Here is a 12,992-nt window from a genome sequence, read left to right on the forward strand (position 1 = left end):
CTCCTATGTACCTTTGCATGTCTTCTCATGGATGCAGTCCTGACACATCTCAGGGCAATGCTTGCACACCCCGTCCACGGCCACGTGCCTCTCGGGGCAGGCTTCCCAGCATGCTCCCTGGTGTTGGATGAGGCTTCCTTGGCAAGAGTGGCAGTTGGTGGCGTTTCCTTCGCACGTGCTGCAAGGAGAGCTGCAGTGCTTACACGTGCCATCTTCTGCATAGGAGCCCCTGTGGAAGACAGAGCACAACTCGAGATGCTTTCCAGCTGGGGAATGGGTCACACCTGGTGCCAGAGGGCTTGGGACTGCAAACGCCGGCAGGATGGCAGCTATCGTGGGGCAGAACGAGGCTGATCAGATTTGCCGGGGAAGGAGGGTTCAGCAATCAAACCCGGGAAGAGAAAAATGAAAGGGTAGGTATGATCCTTGTGCATTTGGTTGGTTTGAAAACAACTTTTGTTAATGTGTAGATAGTTTAACCACCTTCTGGTTTCCCTATTTTATCTCCCAATTTTTATTCTTTTTTTTAATTTAAATTAGAGTCTTATGTTCGAGTAGAAAATTTTTTTATTCAATGCATTTTTAATGAAAAATGTTAATTTAATAAATTACTGAATTTAGTCCTTAATATAAAATGGTCATTCATAATCAAGTTAAAAAGTTATTTTTAAAAAGCGCCCAAGGTTTAATGCCCAACACAATTGGAACCGCTTTTGCTTTCGGATGCTCTCAGCCGAGCTCCGGTGGCTTCTTTCCAACACGCACATGTAATGCTTGCACACGGCATCAAACGTATTTGCAGTGGCTGCTAGTGGAGGATACGTTTATATGACTGCCTTTCTTCCGGGGGAATATGGTGTCTGTATATATATAGTACCTCTGAATGATTACATTATCACGCTGTAGAAACCTCTCACTGACGGGTGAACAAGGCAAACACGAAAACCTCAACCTTTTCAAATAGATTTGGAAGATGAGGGAAATTTAGACAGTTCCTTGGAAGAAAACACCTGGCGGGAAGAGCTGGAATGTTCAGAAGCAGGAAAATCATAAACCAGTACAAAGAATATGGACTTCCGAAGTCCTCGGTATCTATTTCAGTTGTTTTCTGTAATTTTCATTCTGTTTGTCAGCTGTTGGCCTAATAGTGCTGTGTGACCAAACACCCCCAAACTCCTCACCCGTGTATCTGGGGGCGGGGGCAGATGTAGGCTGAGCTTGTGCTCAAAGAGCTCAGGCATGAACTCTGGGCAAGGAGGCTGGGCCCCGAGATACATGCTCGATTCAGATCTTCTTCATGTCCCTTTATCTTCCCTGGCACCGCGACCTGCTGGGGCACATTCTTCTCTGAGCCATGACAAAGCACAGGAGGGCAAGTTCATCCAGACAGACAGGTTGTAGGCCTCTGCTTCCCTTCTGCTAACACCCTGTTGGTCAAAGCAAATCAACCCGGCCCAAAGCCAGGGGTCAAGGAAGTCCATCCTGTGTCTGTGAAAGTTGCCACAAAGCGACAAGCAGAGGGCATAGGTACGTGGAGGGGTGACGAATTGTGGCAGATAACTCGGCCACTAGAGTCCTTTCTGAATCGATGCCAGGAAGGGATCGTAGATGGCATCTTTACTTGACGTTTTAATGAACTCATTCACATCTGTTCCATCATTCTTCCAGCCATTCTTATATTTATTCAGGAATCGCAAATGTATTGAATGTGTCAGGAAGAAATAGGATAGGAGTGAATAAAGGTTACGTATCTAATGTAGTTTTATGAAAGAAAAATTGAAGAAGAAGGGGTTTAGGAGAAGGGAGGGAACCAAAAAGTATCCAGACGAAAGCTAAGACCAGGCTCATTTATACGGTAGTATCTTAGCTTTTTTGGACTGAATGGAGAACCTTCAGTTGGCTATAACTTAGCTTCCGATATCAATTCTTACACCTAGTAGGTGTTAACTACTTATTTGCGGAAATGAATTGAATATGTTGGCTTCCCCACCAGGACTGGAAGCTTCTTGAGTGCCCTGACTTACGTTTGTACCCTATAGGCTGTATCTCAGCAGTGGCTGGGGGTACTAATGATCTACCCCGACCCTAGATCCTGGAGCTCTCCCATCAAGTTCTTTTCATCAGTGAGCAAAGGAAATTTCTAATTCTTTCAAATAGATTCTCCTGGTTACTTCCCCAAACTCCTTTCTCGCCTCCCTCTTTCCAGTCGTCCTGGCTGCCAGTGTTCTGATTTTACTTGGCTGTTCAGGGGTGAATCTTATGTAGCCTAAACTGGTCCTTCTCTTTCCATCCTTCTCACCAGAGATCATTTTTTGGAAGGTGTTAAGTGATGCATTCTGGCTAATGAGATGTGAAGGGAAGTCAGAGGACGTTTTCTTTCCTTTTAAAAAGAGGTGGAGGAAGAGAAACGTGCCCTTTTCTGTCTCTGGTTGTTGCCGTGTAAGCTGGGGGAGTTTGGAGATGGAGCAGACAACGTGGCTCGGGGAGGACAAGCTGAGGAAGATACAAAAGGAAGATGGAAAGATTGTGGGTCTTTAAAGAAGTGTTGGCCACCGATGTAACCATTGCTGGATTTTAAACTTTTTGTTCTGTGACATAATAAACCCCACATTTTCTCAGCCATCCTACTCAGATTTTCTGTTGCTTGTCCCTCACAGTTCCTGGATATACTTTTCAATGTGCTGTTTCCACTTCCTTTTTAAGTCCTGGAGGTGGAAGCACTGATGGGAAGAGAAAAGGAATTATAAACCAGAGGACCGAGGAAACCATGAGGAATCAATAAATAATTTACCAGGTATGATTCTACATTTATTATTTATACCTCACACCTCACCTCCTGTAAACGTTTAAGAAGAGATGCATGTATTCACAGCCTTAACTTTTGTAATGGAAAAAAGACAACTCCTCGATCATAACCACAGGTGGAAAAGGAGCGTATTTTCACAAAGGTAAAAAACACGTACATATCATAGTCACAAGGGAGAGGTGTGCACGGTTTGGCTGCTGTGGCCAACAGCAATGTCAGAGTCGCGAGGGGACACGCCCATAGGCTCTGTAACCGGGGCGGGGGAGGGGGGTGTTCTCTGCTGCAAGAAGGAATTGTCCTCCAAGTACCATAGGAGAGTGACCCAAGCTGGATGTGGAAGAAAGAGGGAAACTTACTTGGGACACTTGCTGTAGCACCTGCCTTCGTGGAGGAGGAGAGGGAAGTCTGGCCAAGTCCGGCACTTTCTGCAGAGATCGGCCCCAGAGCAGGAGTCGCAGCCCTCGGTACAGTTCTCGCAGCTGCCACTCCTCGCCGAGGCCCACGTGCCTTCGGGACAGGAGGAGACACAGGCCTGGGCCAGCAGATATGTGCCTAGAAACCCAGGGAAGAAGGCAGAGCAGACGGTCATCATGTGTCTGGTCCGACAGCACACATGTCCATGCAGAGAACGGATGCCCACAGCAGCTTTTTGGAACCTCTCCAAAGACCCGAGTATGTCGAATATTTATTTTGGGCAAACCAAAGTATTTATTAGTGATGCTCAGTCTTCCACATGGAGTTAAATCTCCAGAAAGGAAATCGACCACAGAGGCTTTTGCTCTGTTTTTTTTTTTTTTCTCTTTTTTAAAAAAATTTATTTGAGACAGAGAGAGAGTGCATGATTGGGGGCGGTGGGGGGGAGAGGCAGAGGCAGAGGGAGAAGCAGGCTCCCCGCTGAGCAGGGAGCCCGATGCGGGACTTGATCCCAAGACCCTGAGATCATGACCTGAGCCGAAGGCAGATGCTTAACTGACTGAGCCACCCAGACGCCCCCTTTTCTGTTCTTTTGCTTTCCTACTGATATTGGTTGAGGTCACTATGGGGCTTCCCTTTGCCCAGTTGATCTATTAACACCTTTATCTGTCTTCCTGTAAGGCCCTTACGCATGGGCAGCTCGATAGAGTCCATTTTTCTGCTTCCCGAAGCCTCTCCTGCTAGGACACTAACATAGTAGCATGTCCCCCACCATCCAACGCCACCTGGAGTGGACGGTCCGTCTATTTTTAATCGAAAAAAATCGGATAACATCATTATTGAAGGAAACTATTTTAAAATCACCCTCAGCTCCAAAATCCCAAGAAAATTCCTTCAATTTTTGGTTGTAAACTTTAATATTTCAAAGGGCTAGAATCGTGGTGCACCTGTCATTTTAAACTGTTTTGCGTCCCAGCTCACCGTGAACATTGCACCTGCCAACAAAATGACCACTTTAATGGTCACTTTTAATTCTTAAATTCTCACGGTTAGTGTACCATGTTAATAAAATATCCCCCAAATTCAGGGAAGTTGCTGTTTCTGATGTTTTGTGATTATAGACAATGAAGCAGTTCGTCTGTTGACCTGTTAAGTTGTCATTCTTGGCTGGGGCGCCCGGGTGGCTCAGTTGGTTAAGCATCTGCCTTTGGCTCAGGTCATGACCCCAGCGTCCTGGGATCGAGTCCCGTGTCAGGCTCCCTCTCTCTCAAATAAATAAATCTTAAAAAAAAAAAAAGAAAGTTGTTCTTCTTGGGGATTTTTTTCTCCCCTAAATTCAGAAATAAAGAAGGAAAGAACAGGTAGGGTATTTACCCTCCCCTAGAGTCTCTACCCTAAGTTCTCTTGTTTTGGCTAATGCACTTGAAAGAGTAATGGAGCCTCTCGAAATGTTAGGTACCCAGCGACTCCAACAAATTCTGTGGCCAAATCAACAGATAACTTTATCATGCCTTTGGGTAAGAACATTGACATTTTTCTTTTCTCTTTCTTTTTCTTTTAAGTAATCTTGACACCCAACATGGGACTCGAACTTACAACCCTGAGATCAAGAGTCACACGCTCTACCGACTGAGCCCACCATACACCCCTGAATACCAGTTTTTATTAGAGGTCACTGTTTGGGCCCCTGCATTTTCCCAGAGTAGCCACTGTGTTAGGAACTGGATCAAGTCCTGCAAACCTTTTACATAAAGACGCCGACACGTATGAGAGACAGTGAATTGGCTTGGCCACGGCCACCTCCTGTCATATTCCACACTGACCTTTTGGACATGAAGTGCACAGGGTCGCAGATTCATTGCAGGTTTTACAAGAAGGATGACAAGGCTGGTGTCCTCTCAAAATGTCTGTGTAGACAGAAACCAGAAGTCAGTGTCCTTTGAACAGGCTCATAGTATTACAGCGTTGGAAGGGATCTCATGGGTAATCTTGTCTTCCTTCCTGCCCGGAATAGAATCCCTTCAGTTTTGCATTGGCAGAACACTGGTACCCACTCATTACCTGCGCGGTGGACTTTATTCATTTATTCATGTATTTTGTTCATTCATTTATTTTTTCTCTTCCTTCCAATTGGTTATCAAGACATGGTTTGCAAACTTCCGGTGACAGGATAGCCTTCAATGCAGTGGGGCTGTTGGAACTAACAATTTGTTCCTTCTTTCATACGTTAAAAATCTGTGGGAGTGTATGCTTGTGTGCGTGCATGCATGAAAGAGTTCTCTAGTTAAAGGTCATCACTTCTTTCCCCAAGATTTTTAGATGACCATTTCTCTTCCCTCCAAGATGAGAACAGAATTCACTGCGTCTTTTGTGGAGTAACTTTTTCCTTTTCCTTCCTCCCTTCCTCCCTCCCTTCCTTCCTTCCTCTTTCCTTTTTTCCCCTTTGGAACCAGGTTTCAAAATCTGTCAATGTTTGGGTTTCTGTGTTCTTCAGAGTAACCACTGTGGAATGCAAACCTAAATTTATCTCCTCTCAAATCGTCGTTAAACATTCACCTAATGGAGCCACCTCTGAGCTTTCTGGTTGGTCAGGTGATAGCAGGCCATCCCGTCACTACACCATTCGCCTGGGAAACATTAGAGGCGTTCCCCCCCCCCCCCCCACCCAGGAGCATTCCCTTTGGTGGCCGGGCTCTTCCAGGGAGTCAGCAAGTCCACAGGACAATTTCAAAGACCTACAGAGTAGCCTTGGTGACATCACTCAGTGAGTACGCGGGGTCTTGAGCGATCTCAGGAGCTGCTTGGGAATCAGCATGAGTCTCACAGGGGAGAGTTAGAAAAAGGAGAGCTAGCTGAGGACGGGTGATAGGAATGACCGGACCCTCCGTCGACTGTTGACGCTGGCATCTTCCGATCCCTTCCCTCCCCACCCACCCTCTCTTGCTTCCCACTCCTTCCTGTCTGACACAGCGCGTTCTGTAGTCACACCTGCCTTCAGAGCCCAGCTGTGCCACTTACGGGAGGGTAACCATGGATACGGTAATTAAACTCGGAGAGTCCTATTTTCCATGTCTCTAGAATGAGAGCAAATGATCTCTCCCTTCGAGAACTGTCGTGGAGACTGCGTGAAACAGTGTGTGTAACGCGCACACACAGCGGCTCAGTAAATGCTAGACCTTCTGCCTCCTTCCTCCCAGTTTCCTCCTTGGGTACCACACCTCCCCGTTTCCCAACCTTTGGCTTTAGTCCTCTCCCCTTGTCTTCTGTTCCGTGCCTGGAGTGGCACCGGGAGGTGTCGCTTGGTTTCTCTGAAGGTGCTATGGTTGATAAGCTGCCGAGATTTGCTACAGAGGAAACTAGATGCAGAGGTAGGTAGACAGACAGACAGACTGGTGTGGATGGAGACATACATGATCGTCCCGCCATGCGAAGTGGCAGTGCTCTCCCTAGTCTGGAGAGAGAACTCTGCCTTGGTTTTCCAGGAGACTGACTCGCTGGGGTACTCTCCCTTGGGGGAGCTGTTAAGAGCTCAGTTAGCCTTGTGCCGAGCAGGGCCAGGCACAGGCTTCCCACAAAAGACGACAGGAATCTCTGCCCGTCCAGGTGTTTCCCCGAAGGCCTTGGGATCCTGACGATCTCACTTAACCCAAAAGAGAAGGCGGCAGAAATGAGCAACAGTTTGGTTGCCATACATCAGTCCTCGCTGATCACCAGGGAGACGCAGATCAAAAGAGCACCTCACACCCGTTAGAAGGGCTGGGCTCACGAAGAGATAGCAAGTGTCGGTGAGGAGGTGGAGAAAAGGGAACCCTTGTGCACCGTTGCTGGGGCTGTAAATGGGCACAGCCACTGTGGCAAAACGGTATGGAGGGTCCTCAAAAGATTAAAAATGGAACTACCCTACGCTCCAGCAATTCCACTTCTGTGTATATAACCGAAGGAAATGAAATCACTATCTTGAAGGGATACCTGTCCTCCCACGTTCATTGCAGCCTTATTTACGAGAGCCAAGACATGGAAACCACCTAAGTGTCCATCGATGCATGAATGGATAAAGAAGATGGGCTATATGTGTAGAAAGGAACACTATTTGCAACAAATGGATAAATCTTGAGCACTAGGCTAAATGAAATATGTCAGAGAGAGAAAGACAAATACTGCGTGATCTCACTTCTATGTGCAACCTACAAGGAAACCAAACTCCTAGAGTAGATGGGTGGTTGCCAGGGGTCGGGGTGGGGTGGGGGAATGGGTGAGAGGGGACCAAAGGTACAACCTTCCAGTCATAAGAGGAGTAAGTGCTGGGGATGTAAGGTCCAGCATGGTGTCTATAGCTAATGCTCTACTGTAATGCGAAAGTTGCTAAGAGAATAGCTCTTATACGTTCTCACCACACACACACACACACACACACACACACACACACACACGGTAACTATGGGGGTGGTGGATGCGTTAACCTTATGGGGGTAATCATTTTGCAATACATACGTGTATCAAGTCATCACATTATACTTGTTAAGCCTGACAGTGTTATGTCAATTATATTTCAGTGGAACTGAAACAAAAGATACTCAATGGCTGAAAGCAGTTCTAAAAAATAATAGCAAAATAATATTTATCAGACACCTCGACAATCTTTTATATTCTATGTCTAGGCCAGGTGTTGAATTTTTACCCCCTCAGGGTTTGAATTTTTTTATCGTTTTTTTTTTTTTAAAGATTTTGTTTATTTGAGACCGAGTGAGCGAGCGAGCACACACAAGTGGAGTGGAGGGGAGGGGCGGAGGGAGAGGAAGAGGCAGACTCCCCACCCATCCGGGAGCCCGAAGTGGGGTCTATCCCAGGACCCTGGGATCATGACCTGAGCAGAAAGCAAACATTTAACTGACTGAACCACCCAGGTGCCCCAATTTTATTGTTCTTATACTAAAATTTTTTATTTAGAAAGATAAGAGTTTTAATGAATTTTCTCACATTTTTGTAAAATATAATGTATATATCTACATATGTATTTATAATTACATATATCTCACATTCTGGCGGTTTGAGATTTTACTGGGATACCCTCGATATAAAATTCTGTAATGCCAGCACATGTCCACTAGAGGGTGCTCTGTGCACACAGTTAACAGCAATTAAGTGTGGGCCACGGATCATCATTGCCCGCCACAGCTTTTTATCATAAAAGATTAGGGACTTAATCACAAGTAAATTTTGATATTTATCATGGTTTTTCATTTTTTTTCCACTCCAGGAATTCTAGACTGGACAAGACCTCAAAGAAAAAAAATCACCTTGACCAAGATAATGTCTGTCCTTCAGAAATGACTATAGCTAAACCATATAAAAGGGGAGTTTTATTTAAAAAACATTTTTTAAATAAGCAATACTCGCACAGTTAAAAAAAAAAACCCGAACAAAACCGAAGAAAGTGAATATATCATAAAGTATCTCTCCACCCTTTTTATATAAACTGTGTCTTTTCACACTGTTTATCACATTGGTTTTTGTTTTGTTTTGGTAATAATGTATTTTGGGGCCCATCCTCTTTCAGCACATAAAGAACCCCTTCGCTCTTGTTTACGGCTCCACAGCATTCCATTGCGTGGATGTATCATACTTCATTTTTCTAACTCATAACCGTTGGTGACCACTTGGGTTTTTTTTCCCCCAATCTCTGTTATTTCAAATACTAAGCTACTACAGTGACTGGAAGGCAAAAGGTGCTTTTCCAGCCCTATTACCGATCTGCAAGGACGGAGGCTTTTCTTGGTAGCCTCTCCCAGATACAACCACTCAGCACATCAGGAACACCCTTAAGTGTTCCAGAAAGCTCCACGGCTGAGTTCCCTCCCAGTCTCTGGCCTTTGGGCGCCTACGTTGTGGTCACCGCGTCCTTCTGTTTCTCTCTGAGGACCCATTTGCTCCTTGTAGCCCATCTTCTTGGGTTGGTTTGTACGTCACAGACGTTTTTGATTCACTGTGATTCCTATTTCCCTGTTACCTCTTTTGATATGAAATTTCCGCCGTCGCTGCTGTGGCCGGCTCCTCACCGAAGATGGGCTTGCAGTGGGCACAGGCTCTTTTTTTGTTAGGAAAAAAAAAAAAGTGTTTTATTTTTTTAATGCAAGAAAGATGAAGAAGGTCCATTTCACGTATCACCTTACCACCCAGAAATGCCCGTGGTGTATGCACGTCGGCGCGTAGATTCCCCGACCTCATACGGAACGTGTGAGTATAATCACGCACGTGTATGTGTGTGTAATCATTTACGTCTGCTGCGTAGATAATACTGACCCTACATTTTGCATTTTTTTAAGATTTTATTTATTTATTTGACAGAGAGAGAGCGCAAGCAGGGGGAGCGGCAGGCAGGGGGAGAGGGAGAAGCAGCCTCCCCACTGGGTAGGGAGCCCCATGTGGGGCTCCATCCCAGGACCCTGGGATCATGACCTGAGCTGAAGGCAGACACTTCACCCACTGAGCAGACACTTCACCCAGGTGCCCCTGCATTTGATATTATAAATTTTATAGGCGTATTCTCTTGCTATTAACATTCTTTGTTCATACTATTTTTAATGGGTTATGTATTTGCATGAAGCACAATTCACTTAATATTTTTCTTTGGTTACATTTTTAGGTTGCTCCATCCCCCCCCCCCTTTTTTGGTGGTTATAAGCGGCTGTGGACATCTTTATACACATTATTGGCTGAGTCGGGACTCTGCTTGGCTCCTAGGCACCCAGCTGAACGCTATTTGCTGCCTTCTTTCTGGGACCCTTCATCCCCGACCTAGGCCCCCCAGAATTACTTGCTTTTGACAGGGAAGACTGTTTTGAAAGTGAACTAGTGTTTTCCGTGTTAAGACTGGGTCAGGTTAAAGGGCGGGGGAGTAGTTAAACTTTTATTGTGTCGTCTTCTGTCCGGGGAGCTTTACGTGTGTTCTCGCATTTAATTCCCGGAATGACCTTGGCTGAAGTTGTTCCGTGTTCTTACTTTATGGACGACGGAACTAAGATTCAGACAGGATGAGTACCTTGTTCAAGGTCACACAGCTGGTGAAGACCAGAGCCAGGATCTGAATCCTGGTATGCGTACCTCAAAAGCCTACATCCACTAGAGAGACTTTTTAGTGACTAATTTGGATTTTAAAATAGTTTGGTCAAGGTCAGCGTAGTGGTGTACCAGTAAAATGGCTTTTTGGAACACAAGACCAAAAACTTGATTTGTGGTGTTTGCCGATCTCCCATCGTAGCTGATTTCTAGCTGGGGATCGTTCGATGATCCCCTATTGACATTCCGGGATATTTAACAATCAGGGCAAGTGGAGACACGTGGTTCCTCTAGGGATTCTGTGGGCCAAAGGTTTAATCATTTACTCATCCAGAGTCCTGTGTTTTCTTCCCTGAGTTCTGGTTGGTTAAGTAAAAATGAGGTCCTCTTTTCTAAGCGAGGCAACTGTATATATCTACAGAGTGCTTCTAAAAATCAGACTTCCGTGGTGTCTTTAAAGCTCTCGAAGATTTGGTTACACATAGGCAACATATCTCCCCACCACTGAGATTTATTTTTTACATATGGCTGTGTTTGTGACTGGCTCTGGGATTCCTCAGGGCCTAGGAATTAAGATCAAAAGACAGGCTAGTGAAAAATTGTTAGGATGTGGTCAAAGATAAAAAGTTAATTCCCCATGTCTGCGCTTTGTAGATTAAACTATCATCAGAATATGTAATTAGAGCCTGCTACAGACACGGTTTTAATCGATGATGGAAATAGGTGCGTAGGGGAAATGTGCAGGAATTATTCTTCGGACTTTCTGGCACTACCAGGGGCAAAACCACTTAAGAAAGTCCAAATGACTTAACAGTCATAGAGTAAACTGTTTCCATTCCCAACGATGGATTCAGGAAAGCAGCCGAACCGTGGCCTGCCGCACCTGAACGTTTCCACCAATTGTCGCTCTGTGATGCCTGAGTCACTGTGGGAGCCATTAGCAGCCTACTTAATATTGGTTCTGTTGCTGCCATGCAGGGACATTGGACTTGGAGTCTTCACAGGGTATTAGTGACGAGGACAGGGGATCTTGTAGGGATCTGTATTTTGGTGCAAGCAATTCTTTGCTGGCAGGAAGAACAGAGTTGAGCGGCCATCTTTGGGAATCACTTAGTCTTGGCTGGAGGATTGGCCGGGCATGGTCCAACNTGTAGGGAAATCTCCATCCTTGGACTGGGGCGAGAGGTAGTCCCACCGTGTGTGTAGTTAACAAAGAATGATGGTCTTCTCATCATGGGAAGCCACTTTATTAAGAGAGGGGTTCAGGGAAGTCTAGTTGGATTTTTATTTCAAGGCTATTTCCCCAACTCATGCTGGCCCAGACAATGGGGGCAGTCGTGGTCTTCGGATGCAAACAAGATCTGATTGTTTCTGCTGGGAGGTCATGTGGGTGAAGGAGGGGACTGAAGTTTGCCCCATTTTACCTTCCCTATGTGGATCTGCAACTGTGTCAAAAGCCCCAACACCCCCTTGCTGAGGTCACAAGGCAGCTCTATTCTTTTAGGACCGTTCTGTCCATTGTCTGGGCTCCCTCTGAGTTGCCCCAGGATGGCTGCAACCTGCTTAGCCTCATCTGAAAGGGGTGGCTAATTAGTGCCTGTTTTCTGGAACCTTCTGTCCTATTATGCTCTCAACCTTGGTTGGTTTTTTTTGTTTGTTTGTTTGTTTTGTTTTGTTTTTGTTTGTTTTTTAAGAGTTAGAAGTCAGGGGAAAGATGTAGGCGTTGGCTCAAATACTCCCAGGACTTAATGGAGTGCATTTCCCACTTACGGTCTACCTCAGTGTTGTCTAAACACTGCTGGGGAAGCTGAGCGAGGGCCTTACCTTGCTCAGTGAAGAAACTGGTTTTCTTCACTGCTAATAGTCTGCATGTCTGATTTCCTAGATCATAGAGAAGTGCAGCCATGTCGCTGACTTTATTGCTTTTGTCCAGCCATGAGAAACATTCTCATCTGCTTCCCAAATCCCTTATTAGTGCTAAATCCCCAAATGGACTAATACCTTCCTTTCTTCAAAAACACTGTATCTTGACAGTGAAAAGTGCGGAGGGGTGGGCGTGGTGCTCTGACAAAGGGGAACAGTCGAGGCCCGACTTCTGCTTTGCAAAGTGCGTAGTCCAGTTGAAAGGGACGTGTCATCATTTGGGGAATCAAATCTGCCCTGACTCTTGGCTCCCTGGACCTTTTCATCATCTGGATGCCAGATAAAATACAGATGTTCTGAGCTAGAAACACAGGACCAGACTATTTTCCTCTTGGCTCGCGCTGTCTCTTAAATGCCTGAATGCCAGACAAACTCGTTTTCAGCATTTGGGTCCAGCTATAATTCACGGAAGATATCCCAATCTGGATTGAATGATTTTCTTCCCAGCTATGTCTCTGAAATTGGCCCGTGTTCTCCGTGGCCTTTGGCTGCTGGGTTTGTGATGGTCTCTGTGCTGCTTTTCCTTTAAGTCACATATGCGACACTGTCGTGGTGGACAGTCGCCCTGGATGTCCCTCCTCAGACCCAGCAAGAGCCTCTCTCCTTCCCTGGGATCTGTCCCTCGCCCCAGCCCTTCGAAGACTCATCCCGAGCAGACTTCCACGGCCGCTGCACTGAAATGACCTTTTTAACAAATCCTTGCCTTGAAATCAAACGGAGAGCATCTCTTGTTTTCATGAGTGTCTCTGCATAGAATGTGAGTCAGATTTTTCCAGCAGTTAGAGGGTTTTGT

General features: G+C 45.7%; 1 protein-coding gene across 1 annotated transcript in view; it reads right to left on the reverse strand.

Annotated features, from left to right (window-relative positions):
• The window catches only part of PCSK5 (proprotein convertase subtilisin/kexin type 5), a 456,163-nt gene that overhangs the window by 32,195 nt on the left and 410,976 nt on the right, over window positions 1-12,992 (reverse strand). The window contains exons 28-30 of the mRNA XM_008691034.2: window positions 5,044-5,127; window positions 3,163-3,358; window positions 12-229 (exon numbers count right to left, since the gene is read on the reverse strand). Of these exons, the coding sequence (XP_008689256.2) occupies window positions 12-229; window positions 3,163-3,358; window positions 5,044-5,127 (498 nt within the window). The remainder of the gene's footprint in view (window positions 1-11; window positions 230-3,162; window positions 3,359-5,043; window positions 5,128-12,992) is intronic.

The sequence above is a fragment of the Ursus maritimus genome, unplaced genomic scaffold, assembly GCF_017311325.1.
Source record: "Ursus maritimus isolate PB19 unplaced genomic scaffold, ASM1731132v1 scaffold_34, whole genome shotgun sequence".
Lineage (NCBI taxonomy): Eukaryota > Metazoa > Chordata > Mammalia > Carnivora > Ursidae > Ursus > Ursus maritimus.